The following is a 21118-nucleotide window of genomic DNA, read 5'->3' on the forward strand; positions in this document are numbered from 1 at the left end:
TGCAGTGCACATGGTTCTGCCCAACTGCTAACAAGTTTGCTGCTACGATTAGAAGGAAGAGCGACCGGGCACTGGTATGTAATAAATTATGACAAATTGTAAAAGGACCAAAAGCGGACAATTTATAATTGTTAGAAAGGAAAATGAAGCCTTTCAATTGTAGTCCTTATTGGTGGTGCGCCCAAAGCTAGAAAGTACAAGTACTGACAATTGGAGAGAAAGAAAGCTCTTGTGTGGGCGCACTCTTGTGAAAGGAAGAAGAATTCTTCAATTAGGAATCAAAGGATAGTTAAAATATATGTTTATTAATCAAAAATTAAAAAATTACCCCTCTGAAATCCAAAGAAAAAATGTGAAAAATTAGAGAAGTGTGAGAAAATATTTAAAATGTTCTGGTCTGTTAATCACACGAGAAGGATTAGAAAGGCTGTAGACACCTGATAGTCTGACACCCGTTTCTCCTGACCAGTACAGATGATCTGTATTGATGAGACCAACCAGGGAGGTCAGTTATTGTGTCCCTACTCTACAACACCGGGTATTCCCAGGGAGTCTCCTCTCAGGTACTGACCCGGCCCGACGCTGTTTGGCTTCCAAGATCGGACGAGATCTGGCATTAGCAGCGTGGTATGATAGTAGAGAGGCTATCTACCAATGAGAGCTTTCTTTCTCTCCATTTGTCAAGTTTGCTGCTACGATCAGGTTTGACTTACCCCCCCTTAACTCTACCAGCAGACTTTCTTCTATTTAAAATATAAATTACTTGATATGGTCGCAATTATGGGGTGACGCTGAGAGGACAGCCTAGGAGTTCCAATGGGTGACACAGAGAGGATGGAAATTTAAACCTTTCCTATTGCAGCGACTTTTCGTTTTAGTGGCCTCTTTGTAAAGCATATGAGCAATTATCTGCTGCATTGTGTGCAGGTAATATTGTGTTATACATAAGCAGATGGTCTCCCGGACCAGCCTTCTGCTAATGCAGGAAGATGTTTGTGGCTACACTGTGTGTGTCTTACATTATGCTCCTTCACAGGGGGAAGGGACAGACCGATATTCCGCAGCATCGGAAAGTGGGAGCAGCACAGATGGGCACCCCGAGACACCTGAGGTTAAGGAAGTAAAGGAAGGTGAATAAACATCGGATTTAGTGCGCTCCTGGAAATAAATACACATTTACTGTACTGCATTGCGGTACCCCCTATATATACATTATAATTGGTTTGATACTTGTAATCATCATCATCAAGGTATACCTGTACCAGTCTATACTGGGTGCAAATGTGACTTCTAGAATCCATCATATTTCCAGTTCCATCCAAGTCTGCATAGCCTGCAGTTCCATTGACGCGGCCTCGCTTTGCTAAAGTGACAAAGCTCCGTAACAGCCCAGTAACATCTATTCATATGCATCTACAGCTGAAATGCGTCCCTGCATTGCCCGTGCTTGGATACGATTGCTTCTGGAGCGTGAAAGCATGTAAGATACACTCCGCAAGCAGGTGAACGTCCAACTCAGCATCAGGGCTGAATATGTTACCAAACTGTCTCATGATTTTTAAGTCTAAAGATTTCCTGTATCAGTGATCATTATTATAAAAGGACAAAGCCACCTTAATAAAACATGCCCCCTATACCCAATTGGTGGTCCTTCCCCCCACTGCCTGAAGAGAGTCGCGTGGCGTTGTATGGGGATCATTTTCCCGTTCATACTGTAATTCCTGAATATACCTTTACTGACGGTAGATTCATCTTTATTTCTGATAACACTTGTGAGTCAACATCTGAAAAATTTGGAAGTAGAATTATTTATAATTAGTAATAATATGTCTTAATGATGGAAAGTGCAGAATTGCAACTTACAGTTCTATTCATGCCTACAACCGCGACCTACTGTTTTTTTCTCATCGTATAAACTAATTTTCAGTGAAGTTTACAGATTTCACTAAAATCCTCACTGGAATTTTGAATAAATAAACTTTGTGCCAACTAGTGTATAAAGTCAGTTCCCAGTCGAAATTTTTTTAAAAAGAGACCAGTGGCCAATTTCAGCTCCAAGAAAAATATTTGACTAAACAAAATAAAAGATAAGTTAAAAAAGACATTAAAAAAAAATTAATAATAATAAAGAATAAAACCCCCACTGAATAATCGTTTTCCATCCTGTGCATTGAAAATGGTACCATTTCATTGAACATAATAGTAGCATTTCCCATTGATTTTAAATAATGCCCGAATTCCCCAAACCCTGCCACATTATAGTAGATCACTCTTATTTCCCTATTTAAGTATCTGTGTGTAGAGTATTTCACAAGCAATGACCAGGTTTACTGCAACAAAGTCAATAATTCAGATATACTTTACTTATTTTCCACCTAGTTTCATCAAGTCATCAATGTGCCTGAAATGCTGATTTTCTAACCACTCATCCCCCTAAATGTTTGTCTGCATAGACCAGAGATTATCCATTACCTTCAATGGAGAAAATACTATTTTAACAAGCTTAATTTCTGAGATTCCACGATGGATCGCCAATCATCGCTGACCAGTGATATATGGGGGCCATAACTCGATGTGTTATCAAAACAATATAGTATATACAATATGGAGTTGTTTTACCTCCATTTTAATGACAAATTACCAGTTCCTGCCTCTATCATTACAATAAAAAAAATACCCTTTGATTGAAAAATACCTGTTTAAGGGGGAAATGTATCAAACCTTGGAGAGATATAGAGTACCCACCAATCAGCTTGTAATTGCCATGTCACAAGCTGTGTTTGAAAAATGACAGTTAGGAACTGATTGATTGTTATTTTATCTTTCTCCAATATTTGATACATCTCACCTTTAATCTTTCCAATAAATATGAATTTAGAGCCCTTAGCTGCTGTTATATGCGAGTGCTGCCCCCTGGTGGTCATGGGAGTCAACACTTCACGGCCGCTAGAAACTATTATCCCTCATTTCTGTTGTATTTGAAATACATATTTTTGGTTTATTCCTTTTCTCTGACGTCCTAAGTGGATGCTGGGGACTCCGTCAGGACCATGGGGATTAGCGGCTCCGCAGGAGACAGGGCACAAAAGTAAAAGCTTTAGGACTAGGTGGTGTGCACTGGCTCCTCCCCCTATGACCCTCCTCCAAGCCTCAGTTAGGTTATTGTGCCCGGCCGAGAAGGGTGCAATCTAGGTAGCTCTCCTGAGCTGCTTAGAATAAAAGTATAGACTTAGGTTTTTTTACTTTCAGTTAGAGATGAGCGCCGGAAATTTTTCGGGTTTTGTGTTTTGGTTTTGGGTTCGGTTCCGCGGCCGTGTTTTGGGTTCGACCGCGTTTTGGCAAAACCTCACCGAATTTTTTTTGTCGGATTCGGGTGTGTTTTGGATTCGGGTGTTTTTTTCAAAAAACCCTAAAAAACAGCTTAAATCATAGAATTTGGGGGTCATTTTGATCCCAAAGTATTATTAACCTCAAAAACCATAATTTCCACTCATTTTCAGTCTATTCTGAATACCTCACACCTCACAATATTATTTTTAGTCCTAAAATTTGCACCGAGGTCGCTGTGTGAGTAAGATAAGCGACCCTAGTGGCCGACACAAACACCGGGCCCATCTAGGAGTGGCACTGCAGTGTCACGCAGGATGTCCCTTCCAAAAAACCCTCCCCAAACAGCACATGACGCAAAGAAAAAAAGAGGCGCAATGAGGTAGCTGACTGTGTGAGTAAGATAAGCGACCCTAGTGGCCGACACAAACACCGGGCCCATCTAGGAGTGGCACTGCAGTGTCACGCAGGATGTCCCTTCCAAAAAACCCTCCCCAAACAGCACATGACGCAAAGAAAAAAAGAGGCGCAATGAGGTAGCTGACTGTGTGAGTAAGATAAGCGACCCTAGTGGCCGACACAAACACCGGGCCCATCTAGGAGTGGCACTGCAGTGTCACGCAGGATGTCCCTTCCAAAAAACCCTCCCCAAACAGCACATGACGCAAAGAAAAAAAGAGGCGCAATGAGGTAGCTGACTGTGTGAGTAAGATAAGCGACCCTAGTGGCCGACACAAACACCGGGCCCATCTAGGAGTGGCACTGCAGTGTCACGCAGGATGTCCCTTCCAAAAAAACCTCCCCAAACAGCACATGACGCAAAGAAAAAAGAGGCGCAATGAGGTAGCTGACTGTGTGAGTAAGATAAGCGACCCTAGTGGCCGACACAAACACCGGGCCCATCTAGGAGTGGCACTGCAGTGTCACGCAGGATGTCCCTTCCAAAAAACCCTCCCCAAACAGCACATGACGCAAAGAAAAAAAGAGGCGCAATGAGGTAGCTGACTGTGTGAGTAAGATAAGCGACCCTAGTGGCCGACACAAACACCGGGCCCATCTAGGAGTGGCACTGCAGTGTCACGCAGGATGTCCCTTCCAAAAAACCCTCCCCAAACAGCACATGACGCAAAGAAAAAAAGAGGCGCAATGAGGTAGCTGACTGTGTGAGTAAGATAAGCGACCCTAGTGGCCGACACAAACACCGGGCCCATCTAGGAGTGGCACTGCAGTGTCACGCAGGATGTCCCTTCCAAAAAACCCTCCCCAAACAGCACATGACGCAAAGAAAAAAAGAGGCGCAATGAGGTAGCTGACTGTGTGAGTAAGATAAGCGACCCTAGTGGCCGACACAAACACCGGGCCCATCTAGGAGTGGCACTGCAGTGTCACGCAGGATGTCCCTTCCAAAAAACCCTCCCCAAACAGCACATGACGCAAAGAAAAAAAGAGGCGCAATGAGGTAGCTGACTGTGTGAGTAAGATAAGCGACCCTAGTGGCCGACACAAACACCGGGCCCATCTAGGAGTGGCACTGCAGTGTCACGCAGGATGTCCCTTCCAAAAAACCCTCCCCAAACAGCACATGACGCAAAGAAAAATAAAAGAAAAAAGAGGTGCAAGATGGAATTGTCCTTGGGCCCTCCCACCCACCCTTATGTTGTATAAACAAAACAGGACATGCACACTTTAACCAACCCATCATTTCAGTGACAGGGTCTGCCACACGACTGTGACTGATATGACGGGTTGGTTTGGACCCCCCCCAAAAAAGAAGCAATTAATCTCTCCTTGCACAAACTGGCTCTACAGAGGCAAGATGTCCACCTCATCATCATCCTCCGATATATCACCGTGTACATCCCCCTCCTCACAGATTATCAATTCGTCCCCACTGGAATCCACCATCTCAGCTCCCTGTGTACTTTGTGGAGGCAATTGCTGCTGGTCAATGTCTCCGCGGAGGAATTGATTATAATTCATTTTAATGAACATCATCTTCTCCACATTTTCTGGATGTAACCTCGTACGCCGATTGCTGACAAGGTGAGCGGCGGCACTAAACACTCTTTCGGAGTACACACTTGTGGGAGGGCAATTTAGGTAGAATAAAGCCAGTTTGTGCAAGGGCCTCCAAATTGCCTCTTTTTCCTGCCAGTATAAGTACGGACTGTGTGACGTGCCTACTTGGATGCGGTCACTCATATAATCCTCCACCATTCTTTCAATGTTGAGAGAATCATATGCAGTGACAGTAGACGACATGTCCGTAATCGTTGTCAGGTCCTTCAGTCCGGACCAGATGTCAGCATCAGCAGTCGCTCCAGACTGCCCTGCATCACCGCCAGCGGGTGGGCTCGGAATTCTGAGCCTTTTCCTCGCACCCCCAGTTGCGGGAGAATGTGAAGGAGGAGATGTTGACAGGTCGCGTTCCGCTTGACTTGACAATTTTCTCACCAGCAGGTCTTTCAACCCCAGCAGACTTGTGTCTGCCGGAAAGAGAGATCCAAGGTAGGTTTTAAATCTAGGATCGAGCACGGTGGCCAAAATGTAGTGCTCTGATTTCAACAGATTGACCACCCGTGAATCCTTGTTAAGCGAATTAAGGGCTCCATCCACAAGTCCCACATGCCTAGCGGAATCGCTCCGTGTTAGCTCCTCCTTCAATGTCTCCAGCTTCTTCTGCAAAAGCCTGATGAGGGGAATGACCTGACTCAGGCTGGCAGTGTCTGAACTGACTTCACGTGTGGCAAGTTCAAAGGGCATCAGAACCTTGCACAACGTTGAAATCATTCTCCACTGCACTTGAGACAGGTGCATTCCACCTCCTATATCGTGCTCAATTGTATAGGCTTGAATGGCCTTTTGCTGCTCCTCCAACCTCTGAAGCATATAGAGGGTTGAATTCCACCTCGTTACCACTTCTTGCTTCAGATGATGGCAGGGCAGGTTCAGTAGTTTTTGGTGGTGCTCCAGTCTTCTGTACGTGGTGCCTGTACGCCGAAAGTGTCCCGCAATTCTTCTGGCCACCGACAGCATCTCTTGCACGCCCCTGTCGTTTTTTTAAAAATTCTGCACCACCAAATTCAAGGTATGTGCAAAACATGGGACGTGCTGGAATTTGCCCATATTTAATGCACACACAATATTGCTGGCGTTGTCCGATGCCACAAATCCACAGGAGAGTCCAATTGGGGTAAGCCATTCCGCGATGATCTTCCTCAGTTGCCGTAAGAGGTTTTCAGCTGTGTGCGTATTCTGGAAAGCGGTGATACAAAGCGTAGCCTGCCTAGGAAAGAGTTGGCGTTTGCGAGATGCTGCTACTGGTGCCGCCCCTGCTGTTCTTGCGGCGGGAGTCCATACATCTACCCAGTGGGCTGTCACAGTCATATAGTCCTGACCCTGCCCTGCTCCACTTGTCCACATGTCCGTGGTTAAGTGGACATTGGGTACAACTGCATTTTTTAGGACACTGGTAAGTCTTTTTCTGACGTCCGTGTACATTCTCGGTATCGCCTGCCTAGAGAAGTGGAACCTAGATGGTATTTGGTAACGGGGGCACACTGCCTCAATAAATTGTCTAGTTCCCTGTGAACTAACGGCGGATACCGGACGCACGTCTAACACCAACATAGTTGTCAAGGCCTCAGTTATCCGCTTTGCAGCAGGATGACTGCTGTGATATTTCATCTTCCTCGCAAAGGACTGTTGGACAGTCAATTGCTTACTGGAAGTAGTACAAGTGGGCTTACGACTTCCCCTCTGGGATGACCATCGACTCCCAGCAGCAACAACAGCAGCGTCAGCAGCAGTAGGCGTTACACGCAAGGATGCATCGGAGGAATCCCAGGCAGGAGAGGACTCGTCAGAATTGCCAGTGACATGGCCTGCAGGACTATTGGCATTCCTGGGGAAGGAGGAAATTGACACTGAGGGAGTTGGTGGGGTGGTTTGCGTGAGCTTGGTTACAAGAGGAAGGGATTTACTGGTCAGTGGACTGCTTCCGCTGTCGGCCAAAGTTTTTGAACTTGTCACTGACTTATTATGAATGCGCTGCAGGTGACGTATAAGGGAGGATGTTCCGAGGTGGTTAACGTCCTTACCCCTACTTATTACAGCTTGACAAAGGGAACACATGGCTTGACAAATGTTGTCCGCATTTCTGGTGAAATACTTCCACACCGAAGAGCTGATTTTTTTTGTTTTTCACCAGGCATGTCAACGGCCATATTCCTCCCACGGACAACAGGTGTCTCCCCGGGTGCCTGACTTAAACAAACCACCTCACCATCAGAATCCTCCTTGTCAATTTCCTCCCCAGCGCCAGCAACACCCATATCCTCCTCATCCTGGTGTACTTCAACACTGACATCTTCAATCTGACTATCAGGAACTGGACTGCGGGTGCTCCTTCCAGCACTTGCAGGGGGCGTGCAAATGGTGGAAGGCGCATGCTCTTCACGTCCAGTGTTGGGAAGGTCAGGCATCGCAACCGACACAATTGGACTCTCCTTGTGGATTTGGGATTTCGAAGAACGCACAGTTCTTTGCGGTGCTTTTGCCAGCTTGCGTCTTTTCAGTTTTCTAGCGAGAGGCTGAGTGCTTCCATCCTCATGTGAAGCTGAACCACTAGCCATGAACATAGGCCAGGGCCTCAGCCGTTCCTTGCCACTCCGTGTGGTAAATGGCATATTGGCAAGTTTACGCTTCTCCTCTGACAATTTTATTTTAGGTTTTGGAGTCCTTTTTTTACTGATATTTGGTGTTTTGGATTTGACATGCTCTGTACTATGACATTGGGCATCGGCCTTGGCAGACGACGTTGCTGGCATTTCATCGTCTCGGCCATGACTAGTGGCAGCAGCTTCAGCACGAGGTGGAAGTGGATCTTGATCTTTCCCTAATTTTGGAACCTCAACATTTTTGTTCTCCATATTTTAATAGGCACAACTAAAAGGCACCTCAGGTAAACAATGGAGATGGATGGATACTAGTATACAATTATGGATGGACTGCCGAGTGCCGACACAGAGGTAGCTACAGCCGTGGACTACCGTACTGTACTGTGTCTGCTGCTAATATAGACTGGTTGATAATGAGATGTAGTATGTATAAAGAAGAAAGAAAAAAAAACCACGGGTAGGTGGTATACAATTATGGATGGACTGCCGAGTGCCGACACAGAGGTAGCTACAGCCGTGGACTACCGTACTGTACTGTGTCTGCTGCTAATATAGACTGGTTGATAATGAGATGTAGTATGTATAAAGAAGAAAGAAAAAAAAACCACGGGTAGGTGGTATACAATTATGGATGGACTGCCGAGTGCCGACACAGAGGTAGCTACAGCCGTGGACTACCGTACTGTACTGTGTCTGCTGCTAATATAGACTGGTTGATAATGAGATGTAGTATGTATAAAGAAGAAAGAAAAAAAAACCACGGGTAGGTGGTATACAATTATGGATGGACTGCCGAGTGCCGACACAGAGGTAGCTACAGCCGTGGACTACCGTACTGTACTGTGTCTGCTGCTAATATAGACTGGTTGATAATGAGATGTAGTATGTATAAAGAAGAAAGAAAAAAAAACACGGGTAGGTGGTATACAATTATGGATGGACTGCCGAGTGCCGACACAGAGGTAGCTACAGCCGTGAACTACCGTACTGTACTGTGTCTGCTGCTAATATAGACTGGATGATAATGAGATGTAGTATGTATAAAGAAGAAAAGAAAAAAACACGGGTAGGTGGTATACAATTATGGATGGACTGCCGAGTGCCGACACAGAGGTAGCTACAGCCGTGGACTACCGTACTGTACTGTGTCTGCTGCTAATATAGACTGGATGATAATGAGATGTAGTATGTATAAAGAAGAAAGAAAAAAAAACCACGGGTAGGTGGTATACAATTATGGATGGACTGCCGAGTGCCGACACAGAGGTAGCTACAGCCGTGGACTACCATACTGTACTGTGTCTGCTGCTAATATAGACTGGATGATTGATAATGAGATGTAGTATGTATAAAGAAGAAAGAAAAAAAAACCACGGGTAGGTGGTATACAATTATGGACGGACTGCCGAGTGCCGACACAGAGGTAGCTACAGCCGTGGACTACCGTACTGTACCTGCTGCTAATATAGACTGGTTGATAATGAGATGTAGTATGTATAAAGAAGAAAGAAAAAAAAACCACGGGTAGGTGGTATACAATTATGGATGGACTGCCGAGTGCCGACACAGAGGTAGCTACAGCCGTGGACTACCGTACTGTACTGTGTCTGCTGCTAATATAGACTGGATGATAATGAGATGTAGTATGTATAAAGAAGAAAGAAAAAAACACGGGTAGGTGGTATACAATTATGGATGGACTGCCGAGTGCCGACACAGAGGTAGCTACAGCCATGGACTACCATACTGTACTGTGTCTGCTGCTAATATAGACTGGATGATAATGAGATGTAGTATGTATAAAGAAGAAAGAAAAAAAAAACCACGGGTAGGTGGTATACAATTATCGATGGACTCCCGAGTGCCGACACAGAGGTAGCTACAGCCGTGAACTACCGTACTGTGTCTGCTGCGACTGGATGATAAATAATGATATAAAATATATATATATATCACTACTGCAGCCGGACAGGTATATATTATATAATGACGGACCTGCTGGACACTGTCTGTCAGCAGAATGAGTTTTTTATAGAATAAAAAAACACCACACAAGTCACACGATGAGTGTTTAACTTTTTCAGGCAATCACAATATAGTATACTATACTGGTGGTCAGTGTGGTCAGGTCACTGGTCAGTCACACTGGCAGTGGCACTCCTGCCTGCAGCAAAAGTGTGCACTGTTTAATTTTAATAATATGTATGTACTCCTTGCTCCTGCTATAACCTATAACTGCTCCCCAGTCTCCCCCACAATTAAGCTGTGTGAGCACAGTCAGATATTATACATAGATGATGCAGCACACTGGGCTGAGCACAGATATGGTATGTGACTGAGTCACTGTGTATCGTTTTTTTCAGGCAGAGAACGGATTATATTAAATAAAACTGCACTGGTGGTCACTGGTCAGTGGTCAGTCACTAGTAAACTCTGCACTCTCTAGTACTCCTAAACTCCAGTAAATCAAGTGTCTCTGTCTCAATCTCACTCTCTCTCTTCTAATCTAAATGGAGAGGACGCCAGCCACGTCCTCTCCCTATCAATCTCAATGCACGTGTGAAAATGGCGGCGACGCGCGGCTCCTTATATAGAATCCGAGTCTCGCGATAGAATCCGAGCCTCGCGAGAATCCGACAGCGTCATGATGACGTTCGGGCGCGCTCGGGTTAACCGAGCAAGGCGGGAAGATCCGAGTCGCTCGGATCCGTGTAAAAAAAGCTGAAGTTCGGGCGGGTTCGGATTCAGAGGAACCGAACCCGCTCATCTCTACTTTCAGTGAGTCCTGCTGGCAACAGGCTCACTGCATCGAGGGACTAAGGGGAGAAGAAGCGAACTCACCTGCGTGCAGAGTGGATTGGGCTTCTTGGCTACTGGACATTAGCTCCAGAGGGACGATCACAGGCCCAGCCATGGATGGGTCCCGGAGCCGCGCCGCCGGCCCCCTTACAGAGCCAGAAGAGTGAAGAGGGGGAGAAACACTTATTTATAAGGTTGTCCCTATACATATATAGCGCTCTGGTGTGTGCTGGCAAACTCTCCCTCTGTCTCCCCAAAGGGCTAGTGGGGTCCTGTCCTCTATCAGAGCATTCCCTGTGTGTGTGCTGTGTGTCGGTACGCGTGTGTCGACATGTATGAGGAGGAAAATGGTGTGGAGGCGGAGCAATTGCCTGTATTAGTGATGTCACCCCCTAGGGAGTCGACACCTGACTGGATGGTCTTATTTAAGGAATTACGTGATAGTGTCAGCACTTTACAAAAAACTGTTGACGACATGAGACAGCCGGCAAGTCAGTTAGTGCCTGTCCAGGCGTCTCAAACACCGTCAGGGGCTCTAAAGCGCCCATTACCTCAGTCGGTCGACACAGACACAGACACGGACACTGACTCCAGTGTCGACGGTGAAGAAACAAACGTATTTTCCAGTAGGGCCACACGTTACATGATCACGGCAATGAAGGAGGCTTTGCATATTTCTGATACTACAAGTACCACAAAAAAGGGTATTATGTGGGGTGTGAAAAAACTACCCGTAGTTTTTCCTGAATCAGAAGAATTAAATGAAGTGTGTGAGGATGCGTGGGTCTTCCCCGATAAAAAATTGCTGATATCTAAGAAATTATTGGCATTATACCCTTTCCCGCCAGAAGTTAGGGCGCGTTGGGAAACACCCCCTAGGGTGGATAAGGCACTCACACGCTTATCAAAACAAGTGGCGTTACCGTCTCCTGATACGGCCGCCCTCAAGGAGCCAGTTGATAGGAAGCTGGAAAATGTCCTAAAAAGTATATACACACATACTGGTGTTATACTGCGACCAGCGATTGCCTCAGCCTGGATGTGCAGCGCTGGGGTGGCGTGGTCGGAGTCCCTGACTGAAAATAAAAGATGCGTTTCTATATATGCGTGATGCACAGAGGTGCGATTTCCATTTCTGCCAGAAGATGTTTATGGACACGACAGTGGTCAGGTGATGCGGATTCCAAACGGCACATGGAAGTATTGCCGTATAAAGGGGAGGAGTTATTTGGGGTCGGTCTTTCGGACCTGGTGGCCACGGCAACAGCTGGAAAATCCACCTTTTTACCCCAACTCACCTCTCAGCAGAAAAAGACACCGTCTTTTCAGCCTCAGTCCTTTCGTCCCCATAAGGGCAAGCGGGCAAAAGGCCAGTCATATCTGCCCTGGGGTAGAGGAAAGGGAAAAAGACTGCAGCAGACAGCCTCTTCCCAGGAACAGAAGCCCTCCACCGCTTCTGCCAAGTCCTCAGCATGACGCTGGGGCCTTACAAGCAGACTCAGGTGCGGTGGGGGGTCGTCTCAAGAGTTTCAGCGCGCAGTGGGCTCACTCGCAAGTGGACCCCTGGATCCTACAGGTAGTATCCCAGGGGTACAGATTGGAATTCGAGACGTCTCCCCCTCGCAGGTTCCTGAAGTCTGCTTTACCAACGTCTCCCTCCGACAGGGAGGCAGTATTGGAAGCAATTCACAAGCTGTATTCCCAGCAGGTGATAATCAAAGTACCCCTCCTACAACAGGGAAAGGGGTATTATTCCACACTATTTGTGGTACCGAAGCCAGACGGCTCGGTGAGACCTATTCTAAATCTGAAATCTTTGAACACTTACATACAAAGGTTCAAATTCAAGATGGAGTCACTCAGAGCAGTGATAGCGAACCTGGAAGAGGGGGACTATATGGTGTCCCTGGACATCAAGGATGCTTACCTTCATGTCCCAATTTGCCCTTCTCACCAAGGGTACCTCAGGTTCGTAGTACAGAACTGTCATTATCAGTTTCAGACGCTGCCGTTTGGATTGTCCACGGCACCCCGGGTCTTTACCAAGGTAATGGCCGAAATGATGATTCTTCTTCGAAGAAAAGGCATCTTAATTATCCCTTACTTGGACGATCTCCTGATAAGGGCAAAGTCCAGGGAACAGTTGGAGGTCGGAGTAGCACTATCTCGGGTACTGCTACAACAGCACGGGTGGATTCTAAATATTCCAAAATCGCAGCTGATCCCGACGACACGTCTGCTGTTCCTAGGGATGATTCTGGACACAGTCCAGAAAAAGGGGTTTCTCCCGGAGGAGAAAGCCAGGGAGTTATCCGAGCTAGTCAGGAACCTCCTAAAACCAGGAAAAGTGTCAGTGCATCATTGCACAAGGGTCCTGGGAAAAATGGTGGCTTCTTACGAAGCGATTCCATTCGGCAGATTTCACGCAAGAACTTTTCAGTGGGATCTGCTGGACAAATGGTCCGGATCGCATCTTCAGATGCATCAGCGGATAACCCTGTCTCCGAGGACAAGGGTGTCTCTTCTGTGGTGGCTGCAGAGTGCTCATCTACTAGAGGGCCGCAGATTCGGCATTCAGGATTGGATCCTGGTGACCACGGATGCCAGCCTGAGAGGCTGGGGAGCAGTCACACAGGGAAGAAATTTCCAGGGAACGTGGTCAAGTCTAGAGACTTCTTTCCACATAAATATACTGGAGCTAAGGGCAATTTACAATGCTCTATGCCTAGCAAGACCTCTGCTTCAAGGTCAGCCGGTGCTGATCCAGTCGGACAACATCACGGCAGTCGCCCACGTAAACAGACAGGGCGGCACAAGAAGCAGGAGGGCAATGGCAGAAGCTGCAAGGATTCTTCGCTGGGCGGAAAATCATGTGATAGCACTGTCAGCAGTGTTCATTCCGGGAGTGGACAACTGGGAAGCAGACTTCCTCAGCAGGCACGACCTCCACCCGGGAGAGTGGGGACTTCACACGGAAGTCTTCCACATGATTGAGAACCATTGGGAAAAACCAAAGGTGGACATGATGGCGTCCCGCCTCAACAAAAAACTGGACAGGTATTGCGCCAGGTCAAGGGACCCTCAGGCAATAGCTGTGGACGCTCTGGTAACACCGTGGGTGTACCAGTCAGTGTATGTGTTCCCTCCTCTTCCTCTCATACCCAAGGTACTGAGAATTATAAGACGGAGAGGAGTAAGAACTATACTCGTGGCTCCGGATTGGCCAAGGAGGACTTGGTACCCGGAACTTCAAGAGATGCTCACAGAGGACCCATGGCCTCTGCCGCTAAGAAGGGACTTGCTTCAGCAAGGACCCTGTCTGTTCCAAGACTTACCGCGGCTGCGTTTGACGGCATGGCGGTTGAACGCCGGATCCTAAGGGAAAAAGGCATTCCGGAAGAGGTCATACCTACCCTGGTCAAAGCCAGGAAGGAGGTGACCGCACAACATTATCACCGCATTTGGCAAAAATATGTTGCGTGGTGTGAGGCCAGGAAGGCCCCCACGGAGGAATTTCAACTCTGTCGATTCCTGCATTTCCTGCAAACAGGAGTGTCTATGGGCCTCAAATTGGGGTCCATTAAGGTTCAAATTTCGGCCCTGTCGATTTCTTCCAGAAAGGATTGGCTTCAGTTCCTGAAGTCCAGACATTCGTCAAGGGAGTACTGCATATACAACCCCCTTTTGTGCCTCCGGTGGCACCGTGGGATCTCAACGTAGTTCTGGGATTCCTCAAATCACATTGGTTTGAACCGCTCAAATCTGTGGATTTTAAATATCTCACATGGAAAGTGACCATGCTGATGGCCCTGGCCTCGGCCAGGCGAGTGTCAGAATTGGCGGCTTTGTCTCACAAAAGCCCATATCTGATTTTCCATTCGGACAGGGCAGAACTGCGGACTCGTCCCCAGTTTCTCCCTAAGGTGGTGTCAGCGTTTCACCTGAACCAACCTATTGTGGTGCCTGCGGCTACTAGGGACTTGGAGGACTCCAAGTTGCTAGACGTTGTCAGGGCCCTGAAAATATATATTTCCAGGACGGCTGGAGTCAGGAAAACTGACTCGCTGTTTGTCCTGTATGCACCCAACAAGCTGGGTGCTCCTGCTTCTAAGCAGACGATTGCTCGTTGGATTTGTAGTACAATTCAGCTTGCACATTCTGTGGCAGGCCTGCCACAGCCAAAATCTGTAAATGCCCATTCCACAACGAAGGTGGGCTCATCTTGGGCGGCTGCCCGAGGGGTCTCGGCTTTACAACTTTGCCGAGCTGCTACTTGGTCAGGGGCAAACACGTTTGCAAAATTCTACAAATTTGATACCCTGGCTGAGGAGGACCTGGAGTTCTCTTATTCGGTGCTGCAGAGTCATCCGCACTCTCCCGCCCGTTTGGGAGCTTTGGTATAATCCCCATGGTCCTGACGGAGTCCCCAGCATCCACTTAGGACGTCAGAGAAAATAAGAATTTACTTACCGATAATTCTATTTCTCGTAGTCCGTAGTGGATGCTGGGCGCCCATCCCAAGTGCGGATTGTCTGCAATACTTGTACATAGTTATTGTTACAAAAATCGGGTTATTGCTGTAGTGAGCCATCTTTTCTAGAGGCTCCTCTGTTATCATGCTGTTAACTGGGTTCAGATCACAAGTTGTACAGTGTGATTGGTGTGGCTGGTATGAGTCTTACCCGGGATTCAAAATCTTTCCTTATTGTGTACGCTCGTCCGGGCACAGTATCCTAACTGAGGCTTGGAGGAGGGTCATAGGGGGAGGAGCCAGTGCACACCACCTAGTCCTAAAGCTTTTACTTATGTGCCCTGTCTCCTGCGGAGCCGCTAATCCCCATGGTCCTGACGGAGTCCCCAGCATCCACTACGGACTACGAGAAATAGAATTATCGGTAAGTAAATTCTTATTTTTGCTTTCGTTGAGGTGGGTGCACCGAACATAGTGATGTCTGTTTCCAGGCGCAACAAAATTACCAAAATGACATCATTTGGAGAGAGATAAAGTAGACGGAGCTAACGTACCAGCCAATCAGCTCCTTACTCTCATTTTTCAAACACAGCCTGTAACATGGCAGTTAGGAACTGGTACTTTCTCACCGTCTACTTTATTTCTCTCCAGTATTTTATACATCTCCCCTAAGAATCATACACAGAACTGGAGCAGTCAGACTGTGCAGTCGGCCCATATATAACAAGTGTAACATCGCGAAGGTCTTCGGAAAAGGGGGCTATTTACAGCCCCTGGGCCGGACAGAGCATAATAAGGAGCCTCCAGCTTGTTACACTGACTGTCCCTTTGTCAGGGCGAGGATAATATTACACTACAGGACATCTCAGTCCGGCCCGACAAAGGCCCTTTGTGCTGTCAGTTTGGCCTCCGTGGGCAATTATAAAGGAGCCGTAGGAAGGAACAAATTAAAACCCAGAAGCTGAATCCTTCCTAGCGGCAGAGTCCCATTGACAGCAGAGCGCCCCTGACCTCGCATCGGTCCCTAGTGATTATATTAATCTCGTTAGCCCTTGTTTAGGGGTCGTTCAGCTGGTAAATATGGCTGCAGCTGGATGAGCACTGTGCATTCGCCGTCATGTGGGGTTCCGTAGTGGAATCAAGAGTATGTTATAGTGCTATCCGTGTACAATACTAGGATATAAGGGACTATAGAGGTGATCAGTCACTCTGACCTATGGGACATGCGTTTCAATGTCCCCTTCATTGGGCATACAGGATTGTCGCAGTATATAACATATAGATGAGATGTATGTAGCTCATGCAGAGCGGCATCAGTTTAACCCCTTCTGTCTGTCTCATAGTTAAGAAGAAAGGACCCTCCGGCCTCAAACTCAGCAACCTCATGAACCTGGGAAGGAAGAAGTCGGCCTCTATGGAGAGCCCAGAGAAGACCCTGGAGACCTCCAGTAAGTTCCCATTTGCTGTATGTGACGGACTGTTGGGTCCCCAGTGACCCTGGGTGACATTTATGACAACACAATTATAGAGGCGCTAAACGTAAAATCCAGTATGAAAAGATTGTGACATTCACAAGTATCTGTGTTAAACAAGAATAGGTAATGTGTGGCTTTATAGATCAATTGGAACTACAAGTCCCAGCATACCCGGCCAGCCATGGGATGGTAAAACTTCCCATATCATGATGGAATGTAGAATATTGACCTTTCTGTTCATTTAAAGCTGCTTTCCAGCTATTGGCCACTGCGGTCTCTCATTTAATGCTCCGAGCTGTTTCATATAGCGCAATCGCAGACAGGACCCCTGGTGCAGTCACAGGCAGAACATCTGGTGTAGTCACAGGCAGGACCCCTGGCGCAGTCACAGGCAGAACATCTGGCGCAGTCACAGGCAGAACATCTGGCGCAGTCACAGGCAGGACATCTGGCGCAGTCACAGGCAGAACATCTGGCGCAGTCACAGGCAGAACATCTGGCGCAGTCACAGGCAGAACATCTGGCGCAGTCACAGGCAGAACATCTGGCGCAGTCACAGGCAGGACATCTGATGCAGTCACAGGCAGGACTCCTGGCGCAGTCACAGGCAGAACATCTGGTGCAGTCACAGGCAGGACTCCTGGCGCAGTCACAGGCAGAACATCTGGCGCAGTCACAGGCAGGACCCCTGGTGCAGTCACAGGCAGAACATCTGGCGCAGTCACAGGCAGAACATCTGGCGCAGTCACAGGCAGAACATCTGGCGCAGTCACAGGCAGAACATCTGGCGCAGTCACAGGCAGAACATCTGGCGCAGTCACAGGCAGGACCCCTGGCGCAGTCACAGGCAGAACATCTGGCGCAGTCACAGGCAGAACATCTGGCGCAGTCACAGGCAGAACATCTGGCGCAGTCACAGGCAGAACATCTGGCGCAGTCACAGGCAGGACCCCTGGTGCAGTCACAGGCAGAACATCTGGCGCAGTCACAGGCAGAACATCTGGCGCAGTCACAGGCAGAACATCTGGCGCAGTCACAGGCAGGACCCCTGGTGCAGTCACAGGCAGGACCCCTGGCGCAGTCACAGGCAGAACATCTGGCGCAGTCACAGGCAGAACATCTGGCGCAGTCACAGGCAGAACATCTGGCGCAGTCACAGGCAGAACATCTGGCGCAGTCACAGGCAGAACATCTGGCGCAGTCACAGGCAGAACATCTGATGCAGTCACAGGCAGAACATCTGGTGCAGTCACAGGCAGGACATCTGATGCAGTCACAGGCAGGACTCCTGGCGCAGTCACAGGCAGAACATCTGGTGCAGTCACAGGCAGGACTCCTGGCGCAGTCACAGGCAGAACATCTGGCGCAGTCACAGGCAGGACCCCTGGTGCAGTCACAGGCAGAACATCTGGCGCAGTCACAGGCAGAACATCTGGCGCAGTCACAGGCAGAACATCTGGCGCAGTCACAGGCAGAACATCTGGCGCAGTCACAGGCAGGACCCCTGGTGCAGTCACAGGCAGAACATCTGGCGCAGTCACAGGCAGAACATCTGGCGCAGTCACAGGCAGGACCCCTGGTGCAGTCACAGGCAGAACATCTGGCGCAGTCACAGGCAGAACATCTGGCGCAGTCACAGGCAGAACATCTGGCGCAGTCACAGGCAGGACCCTGGCGCAGTCACAGGCAGAACATCTGGCGCAGTCACAGGCAGGACTCCTGGCGCAGTCACAGGCAGAACATCTGGCGCAGTCACAGACAGGACCCCTGGTGCAGTCACAGGCAGAACATCTGGCGCAGTCACAGGCAGGACCCCTGGTGCAGTCACAGGCAGGACCCCTGGCGCAGTCACAGGCAGGACCCCTGGTGCAGTCACAGGCAGAACATCTGGCGCAGTCACAGGCAGGACCCCTGGTGCAGTCACAGGCAGAACATCTGGCGCAGTCACAGGCAGAACATCTGGCGCAGTCACAGGCAGGACATCTGGTGCAGTCACAGGCAGAACATCTGGCGCAGTCACAGGCAGAACATCTGGCGCAGTCACAGGCAGAACATATGGCGCAGTCACAGGCAGAACATCTGGCGCAGTCACAGGCAGAACATCTGGCGCAGTCACAGGCAGAACATCTGGTGCAGTCACAGGCAGGACACCTGGCGCAGTCACAGGCAGAACATCTGGCGCAGTCACAGGCAGAACATCTGGCGCAGTCACAGGCAGAACATCTGGCGCAGTCACAGGCAGAACATCTGGCGCAGTCACAGGCAGGACCCTGGCGCAGTCACAGGCAGAACATCTGGCGCAGTCACAGGCAGGACCCCTGGCGCAGTCACAGGCAGAACATCTGGTGCAGTCACAGGCAGAACATCTGGCGCAGTCACAGGCAGGACCCCTGGCGCAGTCACAGGCAGAACATCTGGCGCAGTCACAGGCAGGACCCCTGGTGCAGTCACAGGCAGAACATCTGGCGCAGTCACAGGCAGGACCCCTGGTGCAGTCACAGGCAGAACATCTGGCGCAGTCACAGGCAGGACCCCTGGCGCAGTCACAGGCAGAACATCTGGCGCAGTCACAGGCAGGACCCCTGGCGCAGTCACAGGCAGGACCCCTGGTGCAGTCACAGGCAGGACCCCTGGTGCAGTCACAGGCAGGACCCCTGGTGCAGTCACAGGCAGGACCCCTGGTGCAGTCACAGGCAGAACATCTGGCGCAGTCACAGGCAGGACCCCTGGCGCAGTCACAGGCAGAACATCTGGCGCAGTCACAGGCAGGACCCCTGGCGCAGTCACAGGCAGAACATCTGGTGCAGTCACAGGCAGGACTCCTGGTGCAGTCACAGGCAGAACATCTGGCGCAGTCACAGGCAGGACCCCTGGCGCAGTCACAGGCAGAACATCTGGTGCAGTCACAGGCAGGACTCCTGGTGCAGTCACAGGCAGAACATCTGGCGCAGTCACAGGCAGGACCCCTGGCGCAGTCACAGGCAGAACATCTGGCGCAGTCACAGGCAGGACCCCTGGCGCAGTCACAGGCAGAACATCTGGTGCAGTCACAGGCAGAACATCTGGCGCAGTCACAGGCAGGACCCCTGGCGCAGTCACAGGCAGAACATCTGGTGCAGTCACAGGCAGGACCCCTGGCGCAGTCACAGGCAGAACATCTGGCGCAGTCACAGGCAGGACCCCTGGCGCAGTCACAGGCAGAACATCTGGCGCAGTCACAGGCAGAACATCTGGCGCAGTCACAGGCAGGACCCCTGGCGCAGTCACAGGCAGAACATCTGGCGCAGTCACAGGCAGAACATCTGGTGCAGTCACAGGCAGAACATCTGGCGCAGTCACAGGCAGGACCCCTGGTGCAGTCACAGGCAGAACATCTGGCGCAGTCACAGGCAGAACATCTGGCGCAGTCACAGGCAGAACATCTGGTGCAGTCACAGGCAGGACTCCTGGCGCAGTCACAGGCAGGACCCCTGGTGCAGTCACAGGCAGGACCCCTGGCGCAGTCACAGGCAGGACCCCTGGTGCAGTCACAGGCAGGACTCCTGGTGCAGTCACAGGCAGAACATCTGGCGCAGTCACAGGCAGGACCCCTGGTGCAGTCACAGGCAGGACCCCTGGTGCAGTCACAGGCAGGACCCCTGGTGCAGTCACAGGCAGAACATCTGGCGCAGTCACAGGCAGGACCCCTGGTGCAGTCACAGGCAGAACATCTGGCGCAGTCACAGGCAGGACCCCTGGTGCAGTCACAGGCAGAACATCTGGCGCAGTCACAGGCAGGACCCCTGGTGCAGTCACAGGCAGAACATCTGGCGCAGTCACAGGCAGGACCCCTGGTGCAGTCACAGGCAGGACCCCTGGTGCAGTCACAGGCAGGACCCCTGGTGCAGTCACAGGCAGAACATCTGGCGCAGTCACAGGCAGGACCCCTGGTGCAGTCACAGGCAGAACATCTGGCGCAGTCACAGGCAGGACCCCTGGCGCAGTCACAGGCAGAACATCTGGCGCAGTCACAGGCAGGACCCCTGGTGCAGTCACAGGCAGAACATCTGGCGCAGTCACAGGCAGGACCCCTGGTGCAGTCACAGGCAGAACATCTGGCGCAGTCACAGGCAGGACCCCTGGCGCAGTCACAGGCAGGACCCCTGGCGCAGTCACAGGCAGAACATCTGGCGCAGTCACAGGCAGAACATCTGGTGCAGTCACAGGCAGAACATCTGGCGCAGTCACAGGCAGAACATCTGGCGCAGTCACAGGCAGAACATCTGGCGCAGTCACAGGCAGAACATCTGGCGCAGTCACAGGCAGAACATCTGGTGCAGTCACAGGCAGAACATCTGGCGCAGTCACAGGCAGAACATCTGGTGCAG

The 21118-nt window shown here is 49.8% G+C and overlaps 1 protein-coding gene and 1 pseudogene across 2 annotated transcripts in view; one reads left to right on the forward strand and one right to left on the reverse strand.

Annotated features, from left to right (window-relative positions):
* The window catches only part of AFAP1L2 (actin filament associated protein 1 like 2), a 187305-nt gene that overhangs the window by 132006 nt on the left and 34181 nt on the right, over window positions 1-21118 (forward strand). For both annotated transcript variants that reach the window (XM_063962546.1, XM_063962545.1), the window contains exons 9-10: window positions 1037-1130; window positions 16620-16724. In XM_063962546.1, the coding sequence (XP_063818616.1) occupies window positions 1037-1130; window positions 16620-16724 (199 nt within the window). The remainder of the gene's footprint in view (window positions 1-1036; window positions 1131-16619; window positions 16725-21118) is intronic.
* Window positions 524-641, reverse strand: LOC134896482 (5S ribosomal RNA; annotated as a pseudogene).

Source organism: Pseudophryne corroboree, chromosome 3 (assembly GCF_028390025.1).
Source record: "Pseudophryne corroboree isolate aPseCor3 chromosome 3, aPseCor3.hap2, whole genome shotgun sequence".
Lineage (NCBI taxonomy): Eukaryota > Metazoa > Chordata > Amphibia > Anura > Myobatrachidae > Pseudophryne > Pseudophryne corroboree.